Source organism: Tinamus guttatus, unplaced genomic scaffold, assembly GCF_059628265.1.
Source record: "Tinamus guttatus ecotype Peru unplaced genomic scaffold, ASM5962826v1 Tinamus_guttatus_pri_ptg000492l, whole genome shotgun sequence".
Lineage (NCBI taxonomy): Eukaryota > Metazoa > Chordata > Aves > Tinamiformes > Tinamidae > Tinamus > Tinamus guttatus.
Genome location: NW_028289026.1, coordinates 3,626,735 through 3,647,561, shown reverse-complemented (window position 1 = coordinate 3,647,561; position 20,827 = coordinate 3,626,735). Strand labels below are relative to the sequence as shown.

General features: G+C 46.3%; 1 protein-coding gene across 15 annotated transcripts in view; it reads left to right on the top strand.

Moving 5' to 3' along the window:
* Positions 1–363: 363 nt before the first annotated feature.
* Positions 364–20,827, top strand: part of MTSS1 (MTSS I-BAR domain containing 1) — a 101,532-nt gene continuing 81,068 nt past the window's right edge. For all 15 annotated transcript variants that reach the window (XM_088533326.1, XM_088533317.1, XM_088533321.1 and 12 more), the window contains exons 1-3: positions 364–446; positions 11,748–11,809; positions 14,354–14,427. In XM_088533326.1, the coding sequence (XP_088389452.1) occupies positions 375–446; positions 11,748–11,809; positions 14,354–14,427 (208 nt within the window). In that variant the 5' untranslated portion in view covers positions 364–374. The remainder of the gene's footprint in view (positions 447–11,747; positions 11,810–14,353; positions 14,428–20,827) is intronic.

The following is a 20,827-nucleotide window of genomic DNA, read 5'->3' as shown; positions in this document are numbered from 1 at the left end:
ATTTTACCTTTTTTTTTGCCTTTTTTTCCCCTTGCGCGCGCGCGGGCGCGGCGGGCAGCATGGGCTGTGCCGCTGCGCGCGCGGGGGCGGCCCGCGGCGCGCGCCCCGGCTGCGCCTAGCGCGGAGCTCCCGCCGCACCGCGCCTGGGCTTCCCTTTCCCGTTCCATGTCCATTGGAGAGGCGTAGGCAGCCGCTCAGGTGCATCTGCTTTTGGTAGCCGCCGCGTCGGGCTTGCCCCGCGTTTTTGTTATTTTTTTTTTTTTTTAGCATTTTGGAATTTTTATTTTTTGGCGGGGGTGTTTTTTTTTTTTTTTTTCTTTTTTTTGCCCTTGTTCTGGGGGTGGCGGCCGCTCCCGCGTAGCCCGGCGCAGAAGATGGAGGCGGTGATCGAGAAGGAGTGCGGCGCCCTCGGCGGCCTCTTCCAGACCATCATCAGCGACATGAAGGTACCGGGGACCGGAGGGGACGGGGGGGGGACGCTGGAGACCCCCCGCGGCCACCGCAGCGGGCGGCGGGGGGGGGGGAGCGCCTTCCAAACCCGCGTCTTGGTTTTCTCCTAATTATCAATTTTGCAATTCGTCGCTTTTCTGTTTCTTTTTTTTTCCCCCTTATTCACCTGTTTTTCCCCCCCTCGCCGCGTTGCTTTGCTGCCGCGGCCAGGCGGGATGCGACAGCGCGGGGTGAGGCCGCCGCGCAGGTGCCACTGAATAAAATAAAATAAAATAAGGCAATTTCCACCCGGGGCTGCTGCGTGGGTGTGCGCTGAGCGCCCGCTCTGGCGCGGGGACCCTGGAGCACCCGGCGTCCCTGGGGAGCCCCGAGGAGGAGGGTGCAGATGGGGGCGTTGAGCAGCTTCTCCCGCGTTTTGGGGTGCCAGGAGAAGCAGCTGGCGCTGGGCGTTGGGTTTTGGCCGGGGTCTGCATGTGCTTCCCATGGGTCTGCCCCTCCGGGGGAGGTTTTGCTAGGAGCAAACGTGGGGAGCGGGCAGGACGCGGGTGCTGCAGTCCTCGCTCTCCTCCTTATTCTTCATTCTCTGAGCTAAAGCATCTGCAAAAAAACCCTAAAATGGGGAACGGCTGCAAATCCTGGAATCGCTTGGTGCATGGAGCCCCTAGGAGATGCCCGGCTCCTGGCGAAGGGTGCGCTTGGGATCTCGCAGACAGCGCTTGTTCCCTGGTGCTTTTCCCCAAGTGATCACGTTTTCCTGCTCTTGAGCAAATGGCACGTTGGATATGTTTGCTTTTCCCCCCTTGCAAGGGAATGCCGCCCGTTGGAAACGGGCACAGGTGTGATTTTTATTTTAATCCGTCTCGCTGGTGGAACCTGTTTTGTGAAGCGCAGATTGCGGAGGCACTGCGTGGGGTGGCTGGGTTGGGAGCACGTCGTGGGTGTGCAAATTGAAATATTAGAATTAAAACTGGAAAAGGATGGGGGAAGTCTGCTTGCGTAGCACGGGTGGAACAAATAAACGCGGCCGCGCTGGGCTTGCGTGTGGATCGCGCACAAAGGACGGTGCCGGCTCCCTAAAGCAGCTCCTCTCTGACGGCCGCCCCGGCCCTCAGCGCTGCTCGTACCTGTGGCGGTAACGTGGAAAAGGGCCTTTTGAGGGCGGCTGCGTGGGCAGGGGATGGCAGAGCCCAAGGCTCCGTGCCAGGGTCTTCCCCATGCACCCGGGTGATGCCCGTCCCTGCGACCTGAGCGCTGAGGGCCCTGCTGCAGCACCCGCCTTCCCTTCCTCGTTGCCATGTGGCCCGATTTTTCCTTCTTTGTGCCCGCCAATCGACAGCTCAGCCTGAGGCTGGTCGTGAGCTCCCTTTGGCATCAATGAAGTTGCCGAAACAGGATTTGGTTGGAGCGATGTGACTGCTTCTGGTTTTTGGAAGAGTGCGTTAACTTTGAAACCTAATGAGGACTATGTGTGCTGAGGTGATTAATATATCACGTTTTGATAGCAAGATCATTTTGTTGGCTGCGGTCACTCAAGCTGCCTATACAATTTTTCTCTAGAAAACCCAAATTTCCTTCCTTCTTCTACCACAATATAGTTACGTAATTAATACCCAACAAAACAAATCCGGAAATAATTAAGTTTAAAGCTCAGTGATGGGGAGAGCACTTTGTAACCGAGTTATATGTGTAAAAATGAGTAGTGACTGTCACATCTGTATGGCAACTTCAATGCTTGGAGCTTCTGTTTCCCAAGAAGGAAATCCGTGTCTTCAGTGCCAAATGAGGGCCAGGGTTGTTCCCTGTGAGTGCTGAGCACATCTGGACGGGACTGCTTGTGGCAGGGCCACAGCTGGAGCAGGACGTGGCAGGTGTGCGCTGGAACTGGGCTCCGACACCTTGACATTTCCACATCAGATCGAAGAATCATAAAGACGGGGGGAAACTCTGGTTGCCGCAGGGTTTTGCCCGTTCCCAAAGCGCTGGTGTCCCCTGCGCTGCCTCCTCAAATACATCGCACTTGTCATTTGTTATGTGCTTGTGCAAAATCTTTTGCAACGTGGTTGAAGTTCATTAAAACAACAGCAACTGAGCCATAGGTGCCCTGGCAGGAGTAATTTGGGGCGTTGTGTTCCAGTGTTGGGCAGTTTCCCTGTGAACGCAACGTACTTTCTGTAGCTCCTCCTTGGAAGGGAGTGTTAAATCCCACTGGATCGTAATGCATTTCTGGCAGCTGGGAAATGAGGTGCCATAATGTGCTGCTGCCTTCAGTATTTCTTGTCACATGAAGCAAATCTGTGTAGATGACTCTTGGTGAGAGCCTTTTGAGCAGGATGCTGGGAAGATGGTGCCTTCCCAGGTGGTGAAGAGAAAATACTCTCTTCAATTCTGCTTTTCCTTTTGACCCTGCATTAGGGCATTGCATCCTTGCAGTGGCATCCTTCCCTCCTATCTTGAAGGAAAAAAGAAAAGGAGGGAAATGCACCTGGAAGCTCTGAAATTACCGGCGTTTGAGGTTCACCTCTTGTTTGATGTCATTTCACGGGCTCCTCATTTTTTGAGCATGAGTTTTGGCAGGGAAGGGACTTCCTGTGTGCCTGCAGCACTTGATGCACCAAGGTGGGAAGACAAATAAGGAACATGCCCGCCCATGTCTCCTGGGTCTTTACTTCTGCTGGTTTTTACTGGTTTTTAATGGATTCGTGCCCCTTGCTGTGTGTGAGGGATGTGCCGATATGCGAAGGGCTCCAAGCTTCATCCCATGGCTGAAGCAGAAGAGCAGATCTCCCACAAGGAGTGAAGGTTAGAGATGTAGCTGCCGGCAGGGACATTGTATTTTTAATTTATTAGCCTGTGCACCTTATTAATAATATTCCAGCTGAAATCTCAGTAACATCTGTCCTTCGCTTGTGGCAGTTACTGCTGTTTTAATCTTGACAGAGAGGTAGCCCCTCTCCTGCCCATTGCAGCAGGCGAGCTCTCCTGGGCCACAACACACCAGAGTTTTTCTTTCAGCTGTTCAAAGCTGTTGGTCTAAGCAAAAGAGCGAGAACATATGATGTACAGTAAAAGAACGTACAGGGGGCATAAGAAATATTTCAGTTTCTGCAGTCTCCTACCTACCCTTCAGATGTGACTGGGGGTAAGCAGCTTTTTCATCTTGCCTTTTGTGTAAGATGGAGCCAAGGTGGTCACGTTAAGAGCTGTTTGATTAGTGGGCTAGATTTGCTGACGAGAGATGGCCTTGTGCTTGTCAGAAGAAATCATGTAAAGAGAGCGGGGAAAGAAGTTTGTTAGCAAAAAATAAAGTGCTGAGCCTGTTACTCCTGCAAGTCCTCAGCGCTCCTGCGTGCTAGGAGAACCTGGCAAATTTGTGTTCCTCTGACATGCAGCAATATGATAGCTCCTCTGCGGGCTGGGGGCCCCTCTGGATATGAGGAGTGCGGAGTTCAGGGACTGCAAGGTCTATTTCAGCCCAGTAGTTAAGAAAGTAAAAGGTGCAGTGCAGGTACAGGCTCGGAGAAGAATCATAGAATCATGGAATCGTTAAGGCTGGAAGGGACCTCTAGAGATCATCTAGTCCAACCCCCCTGCACACGCAGGGTCACCTAGAGCACGTGGCACAGGGTGGCATCCAGGCAGGTTTTGAAGATCTCCAGAGAAGGAGACTCCACAGCCTCTCTGGGCAGCCTGTTCCAGGGCTTTGTCACCCTCACTGTTAAGAAATTTTTCCTTAAGAGATGTCCTTGTCTCCTATGTGTGCTATTTATTCCCAATCCAGGAAAAAAAAAAATCCCTCTCCTGCCCCCAAAAGCATGAGATGAGGTAATTTCTGCTCCATGCAGCTGAACGTTTCTCAAAATTTGCTTTCAAGGCTTTACCACCAACACGTTTTGTGCCTGGCTGGTGGCACTGATGTGCCCCCGCTGCCTGCCAGCAGCCTGCTTGCCCAGACAGCTCTTTTGCTTGCCCGAGATTCCCCGCGCCCGTGCGCAGCTGCGCTCCCTGCCTGTAAACATCTCGGGGGCGAGGGAGCAGCGTGCCGTGCCGGGAGGACGGACGGTGCTGCGGGAGGGGAGCTGCCGGTGCCTGCTCGACTACGGCAGCTCCACACAGCCAGGAAAATGGTTTTTAGGACACGCCCTTCCTTGATCCAAGTATTTTTTGTGGGTCCTCATGGTTTATACAACCAAGTAGCATTTCTTATATGTGTCCCGAGGCCAGGTTGTTTTTCTGGCATATGGAGTAGGAGTTCTTCGTGCCTTTGTGAAGTGTGCCTTTTGGATGTGGCAGGATGCTGAGGGCTGCATGGGGAGGTTTGCAGTGCTGCAAGTGTCCAAAGGGTTTGACAGTGCAGCATAAAGCAGTTGGCTGAACAAATCTTGGAGGATAAGTCTGTGTAAACCAGATTTCTGGTACTTAATATGTGCTGGAGAGTGACGTTCCCCAAGGACTGGCTGCTTCCTTGGGTCTGAACTTGTGGAATATGCCCCAAGATCTTCAGTACAAAACAGCAAGAAAAGTTAGGTGGGTCTTCTCAAAGTCCAGAAGTCACTGCAGTTGGCACGTTCCTCTAATAGTATCTCCTGCTCTACAGGTTGTTTTCAGCCCCTGAGGAGCATCTCGAACGTCCGTGGTCTGCCCGGAGGCAGTGTGGTACTGAAGAGGAGCGGAAGGGATTGCGTGACGTAGATCAGAATAGGAACCGTACCTAAGGAGTGCAATTTGGTCTACTTTTTGGTCTCCTTTAAAGCACACAAAGATGGTTTTGACTTGGTGCCACAAAGAGGCTGCTGTAGAAGCGTGTTTGGCTCCTTGAGGGTGTGTTTTCCAGTGCAGCGTTAGGGCTGCCGTGATGCCGTGCGATGCCCCGCGTGCTGGTGTCTGAGGTGGCCTTTATGTTGATTGACTCCTTCCGACAGGGCCAAGACGGGCTGGCTGCTGAGCTGTCTTGCAGCCTTGGAGACAAAATGTCTGGTCGCTTTGTGGTTAGGACCATAGGACCTTTCATCTTCAAAGGGCTCTGGAAGTGTGTGACTTAGCTCCTAAGAATGGCTCCCATTTTGCGGGAAGGCAAGACACTGCTGCAGGTTTGGTGGCTTCTGGTCTGTTCCCCCAGGACACAAAGGAGCTGAGCACATCTAGAGCACAGAGCTAATAAGGGGATGCTCTTAAGCTCCTGGTGTAAACCTGTTTCTGTATTACACACTCACCCCTCACTTTGCTGATGCTTAAGACACTGCTGTTGCCTTTTCCCCTTATAACCCGTTGTAGACATCATCTCCTCTGCCTGCAAACAAATTAATGATCAAAGCTCAACACAAAGTTATTAGACTTTTTTTCTGTAGCTAAAATTACGGGGCCTCTCTAGGTGGAGAGGTGTGATTGGAGCTCCTTAATCACAGGGTGGTAGATTATGGAGAGTTTGTCTGCCTTGTGCTGCGAGGCTGTACATAAGTCCGGCATTTTTCACTGTGCTGCTCAACACATAGATAGCATAGTAGTGTTGTGCAGTATATTTTAATTCTAGGATACTACCTGGTGTGCAATGTGTCATAAACTGCCTTGAATAGCTTAAAAAAGGACACTTGCATGAATTAACTTGTGCACGCTGATATTGCTGGTGTATGAAATGCAGTGATTGTGTAACTGGAGGAACTTAATTTATGATATAAAAAGGCCCAAATTCTCTTGTTTTCTTTCTTCTCCATAAACTGCCACCATGGTTCTCTCCTGAGCCTGAGGTTTTCTTGTCATGTAAGTCAGGTATGTGCTGTCTAGTATTGGTAAAGCTCTTGTGTAAGAGCTTATTAGTTGTGGCCTGCTTGGGGCTTTCATTAATGAAATCTTGTGATGAGTTGCTTCCTACCCAAATTGTCTGCAGTCAACCCAAAGTGTATAACTTGGCACTGGAAAACAACGTTGTTTCTTTTCTCGTGAGCAAAATGGTGAGAAAATAGCCTATGATGAACGTCGTTGCACCAAGTTTAGTGCTTTCCAGAAAGCAAAGCACTAAAATTTGCAACCCAGTTGCTGCCTTTTTCCCTTTGAAGTAGTTCAAGAGACCGTGGTCTGCTGGGACACTTGTGCTCTGGGACCAGAGACTTCTTTTCTCGGGTTGCAGAGCTCTCTTTCCCTGCTGGTGTGATGGAGATTGCTGAGACGAGCAAGAGGCACTTAGAAATGAGGATTTCTCGTGCTTTTGGAGAGGTTTGGGGAAAAGTGATGAAACGCCAGCAGTGATCATGGAGGTAGGAGCACGGGGCTGTGAGCTCTTCTTTGAGATGGCACCACGTAGGCATTAACTTGAGTGAGTGCCTCTCAGTATTTTAATTATCTGAGGTTTTGATCCAACTGAAATATTGTGGGTTTATAAAATAGCTGCCGCATATGCACAGTGGCCGCTTAATGATGTGCTCGGATGAAAGGCTGTATTGATGAGTCTCCGAGGAGAAATCTGCTCTTCAGGCTCGCGGGCTTGCTGAGACCTGAAGGGAAGGATGTGGAACTAAAGGCTTCTTATGGATGACAGCTCCATGTCCAGCTCTTTTAATGTAGCATGGGATAAAAGGTTCCCCAGAAGCTGTGACTCGTGGTGCCCCCCTCCCTAAAAAACTTCCGGTGTTTCGAGACAGGGAGGATGTATGTTTGTGCATGCTACATTTTCTCACAGTACAACTATAGCTTTTTTGTTTGCTAATTACCCAATCTGGTTTGGATTTCAACCACAACGTGGCTGCTTTGGAGCCATGGTCTGTGTGTCCCAGACTTGCTGGGAAATCAGGCTGAAGGTGACGTAGGTTTGACATGGGGCTTTACTGGCTGAGCAAGCAGACACCCTTGCAGGTCCCATGCCATCTTAATAAATTCTTAATTTCTAATACCAACATTAAAAAAAAAAGTAAAATGAAGTCTAATAAGCACCTCCCTCCTAGGAATTGCCATATCTCGGAGCTGCGGGAACCCATCCATCTTTAACATTCCTCAAGTGGCTTTGGGAGAGAAGAATTAACTGAAATGTCTCTGCTTTTTCTTGGTGGGGGTGGATTTCCTCTTCTGCAGTTCTGTGATCAGATCTTTGTCTTGATTTATGAAGACAATTTGCCATTACCCACATCCTACGATAGCCTTTGCTAGAGTCCTTGCGCTCTGTTTAGACTGAAAACCAAACAGTTCTGAAAATATTAAACAAGGAAGGTCTGTGATGCATAGAAGAAAGAGCTAATTGACGTTTTTTTTTAAGAGTATGTAAAGTGTCTTCGGTCCTGCTTTTATATTGACGTTCAGTTTTAATTATTCTTTCTTTTTGTTCCTGAAGGGTAGTTGCAGGTTAAATGTTACATCTTAATCTGATCTTTGACTGGCTTTTACTTTCAGTTGCTTGCAGATCTGTCAGACCTGCAGTTCTCACCTGCCTCCTCCCCTTCTGTCCAGGAATGTGAGTCTTGCCTTGTTGGGAAATGCAGTGAACTTAATGTCTTTGACTCTTAATGGTTCTTCATTCCTGGCCTAGCGCGGTTCTGCTTGAGTCAAGAGTCTCTGCGGCTGCTAAAACTAAGCCCTAAGATCCCTTAAGTGTGGCAATATCCTTAGTTTAGGAATACTGAAGGGGCTTGGCCATCATGTAGCCCCTTTGCTTGTGTTTTGGCAGCACTGAATTTTCCTGGAACATCCCTATGGATGTGTTACTTACTAAGAACATGATATCTTGAAGTCCAGCTATCCTTTTCCTTGGATGTTAAGAAGAATTGTCTAATCTGAAATTTCTTTGCTTCAAGTGAGTGTTTCATTCCTTGCCTTTCTCCAGAGGAGAATGGCTGGTAGCCCACACCTCTGTAGGGTGCTCTTGAAGTCAGTATTGGGTCTTGCTGGTGCAGTTCTGTCTTTGAATTTAAGATGCAACTGAAAGAAGGTAAATGAGGCAAAGTAAGCCCTGAAGCAGATGGTTTGCTTGCCTCAGCATTTTTTGTAAAAAATGAAGTCTCCCTGACCAGCAGAATTTGCCTATTGTGCATTGGAAGTTTGAGACTATTCCAGCAAATGGTTATGGAATAAATGGAACTTACCACATGAGACAGGTTCTTGACCTGTTTATTTTTAACCTAAAAGGAGGCCAAGCCAACAGGCAAAACCTTTTGAGTGTTGATGGGGTCAGAGAATAAGGACTTTGAACCTTTGTAAGGTGATGCTCGTATCTACTCGCTCAGGTTTTCCAAGAACTCTCATGGCTTAGTAAAGGACTAGGCAGCCCAGCTCTTCAGCTGCGAATTGTGTGGATCCTGTGGATCATGTGGAGAAACGCAGTAGTGTTGGGTCGCACTTGGCAACTGTGACTGGCCAAGCACCCTTTTTTCCAGTTGTCTGCTGGTAATTTCAGAGAAGAGAAGGGCTTGCAGGGCAAGATGTTGGCAGGATGAGGAAATCCATTTTCAGCCATTGCGTCTTGCCACGTGTTGAGACATCTGTGCCCGGAAGCCTTTTTTCAGGCTGTCAGTGTTTTCCTGTCCCCTTCTCCTCTGCTTTTTCCTGTTTTTCCTGTTGAAGGCTCCCTGGAAAAGCAACAGTCTCCATGTGAAAGCTGTGCTGTTCATCTGTGGGTATTTTTTCTTTGTAACATCTGTGAGTTTGTGCCGTGTCCGATACCGCAGGATGCCATTAGGCGCGCGGGTGACAGTTGCGCTTTGTGGCCTTGCTGCCTCGACGTGGCACCGCGATGGAGGCGGCCATTTTACCGGCAAGGCTGTCGCGGGCCTGCCGTGTGGTGCTGCAGAACTAGTTGGGGGTGATGTTATTTTGAGGGGAACAGTCCATTTAACCATTTGAACACACTGGTATTGTGGCGGGTTTCTGTTTTAACGTGCGAAAAGCCAAGGAGAGGAGTAGAGGGGCTCTTCCCGCGAGGTTTCTAAGCGAGGAGCAGGAGGTGAAGGGTAAAGGAAGATCACGCTGGGGCCTGAGTAACCTGGACACTTAAAGGGGGAAAAATCAATTCCCTTTAACCAGCTATTTGAAATGGAAAGTTGCAGAAGGCTCAGAGCAAGTGTTGGGAAACATCATGGTATTTTCAAATGCGTTATTTCTCTTCCAAAAGCAACTGTACATCCCACAGATATGCGTTAAACTGAGGTTTAAGTTTTGTGGCTTAAGTGTGGGGCTTCCACCACCACCATATTTCTCTTCATAGCCGCCCTGTTCAAAGGAAGAACTGTTATTCCAGATGTGAGATCCGTTATTCCAGCTGTGTAGGTGAGAAAGGAAGGGATGGAGGAACTGCCTTGCTCCAGGGTGATGTTCAAGGAGGCCTTGTGGAGGGAACCCCTTGGTTACGGGAATCTCGCGGTGCCTGACGTTGTCCCGCCGTTCTTGGTGCGAATTGAGGGGTTTTTTGCTTTTCACAAGGATGTTGTGGGAAGAGGATGATGGACTTGCAGACTTGGCTCCAAAAGAAAAAAAATCATCCAGCCAATTCTACTGGGACACATAAAATAAAAACTCATTTTATATTTTTTGTCTAAGTTTATAGGAGAGAAGTCAGAGAGAAAATACGAAGTATTGCAGGCTGAAGAGATAATGCAGGCATTCACGTCATTCAGGCAGAACTGCTGAAAAGGGTTTTCTTTAACAATTGAAAGACATGAGGTCTTTCAGATATGACAGAATTAACAAACTACTGGGTTTTTCCTGGTTGAAATGAGATCAGCTGCTCTTGGGCCAGCGTAGGAATGTCCACGTGAAGAGATTACATTGATTTTAATCAAGCCAATTTAGCAGTGGGTTTCAGTGAGCTACTATAGCTTATTTATGCAGGCTTGATTTAGAACAGCATTCACAAAGAATACAAAGAATAAATACATAGAAATGCTAGGCGATGGTTCTGACTGATTTTTCTGGGCTCAACGTGGTAAAAATATGTTTTCTTCCTGAGCTGCGTTTTGGTAGCACTGTCTGAGGTTTCGCAGCCAAGCGAGGCCGGTGTCCCGTGTGCCACCCGGCACGCTCGGCAGGATAACATAGTGCTAAGGTGGAGACGTCGTGGGGATGCTGTGGTGTCCTGCGTTTGTGTCCTCCTCCTTGCGTTTTGCTGGAGAAGCCGGTAAAGCCCGTGGCCCTGCTGTTCTCTGTGCCATTTCTTCTTTAAATGGCTGGCAGTCCTCACTCAGCACAAAACACTTTATATTCAGGCTCTTCCCCCCAACATATAATATCCTCTCTTCTCCCTCTCCTCAGTGTGCAGGTATACTGAGGTTTTAGGGCAACCTGGTTTGCATTCCTCTAAATGACTTTTCAATACATGCATTATTTTTAAGAGTGCTGGTGAGGGCCCCAGGCAGTGCCCTGTGATGGGGAAGTCGCTTTGCACCTGGGTCCATCCTTCAGCAACAGGGCAGCGAGGTGCCAAGCACCCAAATTAATAGTTCCCAAAACGAGGTGCAGGCTCTCATCGTGGGAGTGACAGCGACGATTTCATTTTGCTCAAAAGCAGGAGCAGCAGCGGTTAATCGAGGTGGATGCAGATTGCTGCAAGCAAATGCAGTTGCTCGCAGGCTCTTCCAGGCAGGCAGAGAGCTGGTCATGTCAGCCTCGAGGAGCTGCTTATCTGTGTTTTATTGTGTCGTTGCTCTGGTAACAGCAAGACTTATACCTGTGCTAGAGGAAGCCTGGATTTTTCTTTTTACTTTTTCCTTTTTTTTTTTCTTTCCCTCTCTTTAGACTCTAATTAAAGGGAAATTTCTAATTTCCAGGGTTCTTTCTGCCACCATTTTCTGTGTTAACAGAAATTTGCACTTATGCTACAAGTTAACCTTTCTCTGGTCTGTAAAAGGATTAAAAAAAAAAAAAGTTAGTGTCTATATTCTATAGATTTAGTGTTATATTCCAGGGGAAAAAAATCACAGGAAATTTAAGGCAAGAGGAAAACTTCATGTGCTGCAAACGCCACGCTGCTTTAGCAGCCTCAGTTCTGCAGTTGTCTCCAAGGTCATTGCAGACTGTTAGGGAGGTTCTTTTTGCTGCTTCAGTTGAAATCCCTCTTTTTCCCCTAGTGTGTCTACTTGGGAAGACTCTAAAGGCTCCTCAGAGGACTTGCCCCTTTAATGGAATCAGAACTAGTTACGTTGCTTCTGTTTGCGGCTGGTGGTTAAAGACATGACAGATAAATTGTTATATTTTGGTGTTAATGGATGAGGTTTTAATAAACCAAGTTTTAGTTGTGCTGCTTATTTCGTATAAACTTTGAATCTAGGGTATCAAAAATTGAATGCTCAATTTAAGTATTCATTATTCTTTCTGTTTTCTTGCAGGGAAGCTACCCAGTGTGGGAAGATTTTATAAATAAAGCTGGGAAGTTGCAGTCTCAGCTTCGGTAAGTTGTGTTGCACAGTCAAGATCCCCTCCAAATCCATGTGTGTGCAAACAGTGTTAGAAAAACTAGATGCAGCTTCCAGCAGGATAATTTGCTTAGCATGTCTTAGTAAAATTTTTCATATTTCATATATGCAACACCCCTATTTATAATTTCCATGTGGTACTGCTGCTGTTTTTGATGTATTTTAGAAAAATACAGAATCTATCATCATAATAAAAAGCAGAAATTGAGCTAACTGGCCTAGATCCTAGTGGAAAAAGATGGTTTATTGTTCGGAGAACACAGACATTTGGAGTTAGAAGACATATGTTGTCTTTTTATCAGCATTGAGTACAGCTGGTTTCTATTAAAAGAGGCCGCAAAACATTCAATAGAGTCTCCATTTGTCTTAGCAATGTTTTTTTCTGCCTTAAAAACTAAGGGAATTCCCATGCTGAATCATTCACTTGTGTTCATTAAAGCTCACTTTATTGGGATTTACTTTGCGAATGGCACTTTATATAACTTTGCACAGATTTTTGTTAATAAGCACCATATGTATCACATTGTGACCCATTCTGTTACCTCCAGAATTCACTTGTAACGTGCATTGCTACTGACACGAATCCAAACTCCATTTCTTCACGGCTCTCCCCAAACCACAATGTCCACTAGGCTCCCTTGAGCATGAGCATTTTTCTCAGCAGCAGTGGTGGTTATAGGTATGGTTATTGGCAGGATGTTTTGTGGTTCTGCATTGTGTGAGCTGTTTCCAAAACTGAAGTTTGGGCTCATTTGCCCTGAACAGCTGAAAGGTGCTGTTCTTCTATGCTGTGTTTAAAATAGAACACTTGCAGGTGGGTTGTGCTCTTCCAGCAATCCCATCCCATTGAGTGAGTGTGCAGAGGGAGAAGCAGAACTTCCTTAGTCCTTTAGACTAAAATAGTTTTATTTTCTAGTCCTGTGGTGTTGCATTCAGTGTAGTGCTTTTTGTAGCTATAGGATTGTGTGAGCAGGCAGCTCGAAAGCCTCGGCTCAAGGATTTGCCCTTTCCTTGCAGCCCATGTGAGTTCTTTCCTGCTGGCTGCTTTCTGTGTGTCCTGACAAAAGAGAGCAGATGTCACCTGAGCTGCAACCTGCCCTTCCTGTATCTTGTTACTGGAGAAATGGAACTTTGTTATTAGCAGTATAATTAATTATTAACAGCATAGTACATGAATAACAGCATGACCCACAGGTTTGGAAGATTAAGTACACAAATACTGTTAAGGAAAATCCTGGAAAAAGATAGCTGGCTCTGGGGCTAAATATTGGTAGTTATCTGGAGAACTGTCTTCTTTTTTTTTTTTTTTTTTTGCCTGGGAAATTAGGGGCCCTTTATGCATCCTCTCCAGCACATCCCCTCAAGCCTGTTTTTTGCATTCAAATCTTGTGGTCAGTAGGCCATTTTTTATGCTGCCAGTTATGTCCCCTGTGTTTTAGCACATTTGGAGTGAGATTCTGGTAAAATCTGACCTAATGATGCAGCTCTGTGGTCCTTCCTGGCCCGGGGATCAGCCTTCCTGCAGGTCTCCTGGGTTCTTTGAGGATGCCAAGGAACTGTTGAAGCAAAAGACAACAGTCCTTCTCCTTCAGGATTTTGCTTAGAAGGACTGTTATAGTGAGAGGGGAAAAAAACAAAATTACTGTTACAGAAGATGTGTGGAAAGAGAACCACGAGCGAACCGAGGCGAGGACGCAGAGTGCTTCATGTGTAAAGCCCTGGCCTGGTTTCATTTAAATGGGGCCAACCAGGCTGCCAACCATCACAAGTCTGGTACTGAGCTGAGGTGCTCAGGGGCTCTAAGCTCTATTTAGAGCAGCTGCGTTGGAAAACTGGAGCTCACGTTGGCTCTCTGCTTCAATAGACGTGTGATCTCCAAGTTTTTTCACATCCAGAGGGAGAGGGAGGTTAGCAGTTTGGATGGGAGAGTCCTTGGGCTTCCTGGTGGGCTTGTCGGGAGAAATCAGGAAGCTGCTGTTGAAGTGGGGAAGCTTTTGCCCTAGTTGTCACTATTCCCTAGTTCACCCTATTGCAAGGCATGCTGTTATTCCTCAAATGAGAAATTCAGGAAAACATTTGATCAGGAATTTCAATAAAGGGAGGGGCTTGCATGTTGTTCCTTAAAATAAAAGTGTTCCTCAGAAACAGCAGTGGCTGTAAATTCATCCTTTAATGGGTGCAGTGTAATGTGTGTTAGTTTTTTTTGCCATGTTTGACTACTTAATACTAGTTCACGGGCCAGAAGGGGAAGGGCTGTGCTCTTTTGAAACAGCACCTGTCCTGGGCAATTCAGCGCCGAATTAGCAGGGAAGCCCTCAAGTCCCCAGCCCGAACACAAAGCAGGGGAGAGATTAAGACATGAGGGAGGGAGAAGGCGAAAATCAGCCATGAAAGAGGCCATTTTCTGTGACCCCTGCAAGTTCACACTGGTATTCTTTATAAGCTTAAATGTTTTTGGCAATAATGAAATCAGCAGCAATGAGACACTGCTAATGTTTTGTTATCTGTATGCATTTCAGGACTACAGTAGTAGCAGCTGCTGCCTTTTTGGATGCCTTTCAGAAAGTGGCTGACATGGCTACTAATACACGTGGTAAGCAGATGTGTCAATATTGAGTTTAACAGAATGCTGTGTGGCTCATACCATTTGTCGTAATAAAGAAAAAAAATAAAAAAGCCTAACTTGTTACATTGACAAGCAGATCTGTGAGACATCTGTTAGATGGACTTGCACTTTGAAAAAGCAGCACGTGAAAAAGGAAATTGTCTTTTCTTTACCAAAGATGCTGGAAACCTGTAATTTAAATGTGTCATCGATCATGTGAGCAGTTCTTAATTACCATCTGAATTATATGTTGGTGAATAATATTTTAGAAAGCAGGATTTACTGAAATCTGTATTCACTGACACTTTTGTACCTTAAGTAAATGTAAAAGCTGTAAGACTTGATGTTCAGCTGGCATAAATTAGCATAGGGCTGCTGGAGCTAGAACTGATACCAGCCTGTGGGGTCTGTGGATGATAACTGCAGTGCCCTGTAATTTCATTTCGGAGGAAATGCAGCAGTGGGACCTTCCGCACGGTCCCTGCGTCCCACGGGCTCTGCTGCTGGAGAGCGTTTCCCGAGGGAATGTGTCAGTGCGGAGCAGCGAGTTGCCTCTAACCTCAGGAGCTCTGTGTTCTGATTTCTTTGGTCCTAGCACATGGCTGGCATTTGACTTGACGGGATAAAAGCAGCCTGGCTGATGCACAGTGTGCGTGTTCCTTATCCGTGTGCGAGTTCGCCCAGGCCTCTGTTCCCCACTGTTGCTGGCTAAGAGGGACTTAAGCAGCTGCTGTAGCAGGTCTTAAACCATAGCATGAGCACCAGGAACCATGTGGGCTTGTTTTATTCCTTTCTAAAGCTAATATTTACATTCTGGTAAGGAGTTCCTTCGTTTTATATGTACCCTCTGTAAATGATGCAGCATCTACTCATGTAAAATAATAAACACTGCAGAAAGTGGAATAAACTTGGGATGAGACCCAAGCCATGGCTTCAGCTGGGTTTCTGACATGTCTTCCCAGTGAGTACTTGCTTCTCCTTCCTCTCCCTGTTTGCAAAGGGAAAACAAAACAAAATTGCAATCAAAACCTATGAGCCTTGTGTTGGCTGTGCTGGCAAGGCTATAGGACTGCATTCAGCCACCAGGATGATGGCAGTTCCCCTCCTTTCCGAGAAAAATGGCTCTTTTGGGTTTTTGAAGGGTATTTTGCTCTTTCTGCTGCGTTGTTTGGAAGGGGTCCAGCGAGTGTCGTGTCTCGTCTCTTATCTCTTAGAGCCCATCCCTTACAAAAGGAGCTCTGTAAATCGTGGCTGGCCAAATGTGTATAGCTCCTCTGTTCTGTGTTCCTGCCTCCCGTGACAAGAGGATAGAAGGAAATTTTGTTTTTATTTTTAGAAGCTGATGTTCTGGGCAGAGAATCCAAATGCCAAGTTCCTGGTGGTTCTGATGTGCCTCCCAAACCGACTTCCGCTCCTGCCCCTTCAGTGCTGGCTTAGAGGTGGTCTGTTGTCTTGGAGCATCCTTGGGGTTTTGCCCATGGGGCCTTCAACAAATACAAATCCTTCTAGCTTACGCTGGGCTGGGATTTTATGTCTTGAAGTTGGTGACAAAACGGGCAAGACTCATTTTTAAAATATGTATTTTGTTGTTAGTATAAACAATCATCTCCAGAAAGTAAAGCAAACCCAAACAAACCTGGTGTTTTTCCTTCTCTGATGTGGGGATTTTAATGGGCTCTTAATTTTCTCTTTGAAGAGTTATCTAATTTGGAACAATTTTGCACTAAGTTCAGCCTGTTACTTCATAGAAGATTTTTGCTGTCTAATCAAACACCTGGGTCAGCTTCAGACTCTTCTGGGGGTGCTCAGTTAACATGTTAACCCAGCTCAGCAAAGTTAATTTACAACTTGTAAGCTCTTGTGCATGGGTACATCCTCCTCTTAAATACACATCCAAATGTTAAAGATAAACTGCGGGAGTAGGAGATGGGCAGCGTTGCACAACTCTTGCCCATGGCAAAGGCAAAGAGGGCTGGTGCATTTTGAATCATTGCTACAGGTTGTTATTGCATGAGTCCAGTGCTGTTTTGGAAAGCTTGATAAGATGATGTTGAAACCCATTCCTGTTTCAGTGTTGGTGCCCTGCAGGGTGATGGAAATGTTGTGAAGCTGGGTGCTGTATTTTATTTGCAGTAGCTTGTAGCTGTGCTGAAAGTGGACGTGTTACTAGAAGAGCCAGCGATGGGGCTGATGAAAGCGTTTGGTCAGTCAGCAGAAGCTCCCTGGCTCTCTAATCTGTGCCCATCAGCATTAGCTTTCAGAGAAGAAAGTGGCTGCGTGAACGTACATGTCTGCACGCAGGCAAGGAGGGAGCAATACCTGGACACACGCCAAATGCCCAAGGATTTTCATCAGCTCCAGCCCTGGTGCCACTGACACCTTGGCCCTGTGTGCCCCTACTTCTCTTTTCCCTCTTGATGCATTTTTCATTCCACATAGTTTTCTTCCTTACTGCTAATTCTGTAGCAGTAATAATATTATTTTACACTGGCATTCCCATCTGGAGCTAAAGCACAGGCAGTAGTGGGAGCTCTGCCTGTGGTAATGCCAGGTAGCCTGGACTTCGCCCCGTTTTCCTGCCCTCGTGACTCGTGAGCTCAGGATGGTTCCCAATGTGAAGCAGGCAGCGTATTCTTATTGCAACAGCAGAGATAAATTTCCTGACCAGTTCTGATCAGAACTTAATATCTATCCTTAGCTTTCTATCTTTTGTATCTTAAGTGTCTTAACCTAGAATTCAGGCTCTTTTTTCCCTGGGTATTAATCAGTTTTTGATGTCAGCCTGACACAGAGAAGTATAAGGAAAGTAGCCTTGGGGAGTCTAATGTGAAAGGTTTTACTTCTGTGGGTCTGACTGTGTAAAAAGGGATGATCTGGTTGGGGCACTCTGTTTTTGCTCAAGTTGCAGTGCTGAAGATCGCTATTTCTTTGCAATGCATGAAAGATATTAATGTTTACAGAAACTAAGCCCTGGATTTTCTGCTGTGCTCAAAATCCATTTAACAGGTTCTCTATTAATGCAAGTTACGTAGCAGCATGTGCTGTTCTTTTTGAAACATGAAATTACTTCGAACATGTTTTTACTTTGGAGTTCTCACACCCTGTGCATGTCTGCCCAGCAGTTTGTTTTCTTCAGATGTTGTTTGATGCACAGTGTGGCAGAACTCATTGGTCTGTAGTGGAATCTGGTATTACTTCAGGCCCTTTCTTAAGCTGGAAATACTTTTAAAACTTTGGTTTAATTGATTAATTTGGATAAAATTAAGCATAGGTGCTTCAGTCTACCTATGAACTTGAACAAAGTTTTGCTTTTGAGAAGGTTTTTGCCTGTGGATTATTGTTGTTGTTGTTGTTATTATTCGTCATGTGACTTAAGGCTTTCAGTATGTGAGATCTTGAATGTTTTTATTTGCATCAATTCTGACTGAGGCAGGGAAGACAAATTTACATCTAGTTTCATTTAATAACTGCTTGATATTTGCACGTTAAAAGCTGGTTCTATTGGAAAAGCAACACCAACTGTGTGGCCCAAATGTTGCTTACAGGTGTATTGCGAGTGGGTTTTTGGGCAATATGTTAAAGAAGATATGTAAACTGTAAATGCTTTGCTTTATGTGGACTGGTATTTTTCTGCCTTTGCTCGGTTGCTCTGCTTTTGGATGGCTTTTGTAAGTAAGCACTGGATTTTAGGGACCTGAGAAAGCAGGTGAGGAGTAACCGTTCTGCTTGTGTTATGTGGGATATTAAAGCGAAGGCGTACGCGCTTCTTTATTTAAAACCCTGCCAGCCACTTCCATAAAATAGGCAATTTTGCCTACATGCATTTTCACAGGTGTAAATTAAAACTTATGGAAGGATTATATAGCAGCTTTGATTTACCCTGAAGCTTAAAATTGATCTTCAAAGTGTGATTGTTAATGAGGCATCTGATACCCACTGTTGTGGGTTTTTGAGTTTTCATTCATATCGAAGTGTTTTACATATACATAGGCGTGTTTGATATTAGCAGACTAATTAAATCGTTTTTAAGAGCTCCGTCGCGCTGAGCTTTCCGTGGTCAGCTGCCTGGCGAGGATGCTGTTTGAAGCTGCCTCCTTCAGCTTGGCCAGCCCCGCTGGAGCTGAGTTTTTCCCACTGTTGGTGGGTGGACGTGTGTCTTGCCGGTCGGCGCTATTTTTGCTTTCCATCTCTCTCACTTCCCAGGTGCCAGAAAGGCCTTGGAGTCAATGCTGAGCTGCAGAGAGGAGCCGGAGTTGATGGCAGCAGGCGGGGGACAGGGTTTGGGGACAGCAGGGGACGGCCGTGGACGGGCAGTGAGCTGCACAGTGCCACTGCACAGAGCTGGCGCAGGAGCCAGCCCCAACCAAACCAGCGTAGCTGTTTCATGGTGCCCTCGCAAGGGACGGGGTGTCTCAGTCCCGTTAGATGTTACGAGCGCTCAGCAGTGTCAATGTAATTTGATGCTTTTAGTTAAATAATTAAACCTGATTACACCCAGATAAATGTGCTCAGGCCTTCTGAGTGGGCCCTGCTTGCTGAAAGCAGCCACAGGGACGAGTCTTGAACCTTTGGTGCCACAGCAAAAGAAAGGCATTTTCAGCTGTCTATAGCGGGGGATGGAAAAGATGGGTAATGTTTTGCAAAAATATTAATACCTGCTCGCAGCTGTGATAATGATCTCTGTAAATCCTGAGTGAAAACAAAGCTGACCGTAGAGGAGAGGGTTTCTTGTTGTTAAACCCTTGACTTCTGATGTTCTCACTCAAATAATGAGACCTTTGTTAGAGCTTCCTTTCAGTTAGGACAAGACTTTGTAATTAGCACTTACTTACTTCTCCCATGAAGTCTTTGAAAAACAAAACTTTTTCTTGCAGATTTCAAAATATAAGGTAATAGGCAGAAAAATATTCCAACAAACCATTTGGGCTTCCATGCAGATGATGCAAAGTACAGAATTAATTCGGAACTGTTGGCAGATGTCTCTGAAGCAGGATACTTGTTGTCACAACTCGTTGCATTTGGAGAAGCAGGACATGGAAATACTTCTTTCCAGCACTAGAAGTACAACATCACACATTAGGCAGTGCTGGTTTTTCTCTCCGTTTCTTCGTTCTTCTCCTCCACTTGGCCTCTAGCACGTGCCAGCCTGAGGCTTGGGACGAGCACTGCGCTCTGAGGGCTGCGCTGCTGATGGGAGCCCCTTGGGCTGGCACAGCCCAAACAGGATGAAAGTCTCCCTGGCCAGAACTCAGAGTTGATAATCCCAAACACAGGAAATGTGATTAGTTTGTTCGTTAACAGCCAGATTTTATATTTGGGAGATGAAAAGGGATCCTAAGTGGGGAAGATATTCCCATTATCTTTACCTTGGGTGAGCGCGTGTGTTGCAGCATTAAGGAATTCTGTTTAATTTTGTTTTTCTTTTTCCCCTTAGGATCAAAAGCTAGCTCAGGTTCCCTGGCAACATTTGTGCTGCTTTGGTGGCTCCTAGTTGAGGAGACATTCCTGGTGCAATAGATTAAAGTAATTCCTGCAGTACCTTGTGTCATCAGCTAGTGCATAGTGCAGGGTACAATGTGGTATATGAATAAACTTTGCATTTGCCCTACAACTCAGTGTTTTGGGATTTTTTTTTTTTTGGACTTGAGGTGCTTGCTAAGAGACAGGAGGAAAGGCGTGAAGCAGGTGCTTGAGTACACTGGCAACAGAGCCAAATGTGAATGCAGGAGTGTAACTTCTGTGAAGGAGAAAAATGAGGTTGAGGGGAAGAGGTGCAAATAAGCTGCTTTAGTGCCTCATCCAAGGAGTGGGCAGGAGTATCAGGATAAGAGGAACTTTTTTTTTTTCCTTTTTTTTTTTTTTTTTTCCTTTCTGATTAAATGTAAATCTATGCTATAATCTGAGTCAGAAATCTCAGGTGGGAGTTTGGGGAGGAGGAGGAAGGGGAGAGAGTTAATATTTCATATATTCAGTATTAGTTGTGGTTTTTTGTCTCCCCTCCCCTTCTTTGAGCAGCTCTAGTGCTTGTAGGAGAGAAGAACGTAGGGCCCTAGTCTTGGCACAGGCTGGGGATGGGTGGGTCGATCCCTGTTCCCAGGTGCTGTCCCTGACTCTCCAGTGACTTTGCATCTGTGTGGGCATCTGGGCATCTTCCACCTGAGCTCCTTCACCTCAGGAGCTGGTTTTGTAGCTCCAGAGACCTTTCACAGGCTTAGAAATAGAACTGAACTTCTGATGTCTTAAGCATCCAATTTGAAAAATGATGATGATAAATCATAAATAACTCAAAGAATTTCCTTCCTCTTAAAAATTTTCCCTCCTTATTAGATGGTGCGTGAAGTGAGGAGACAAAGGCATCCTTTGGATAATGGGATATGGATTTAAAAAT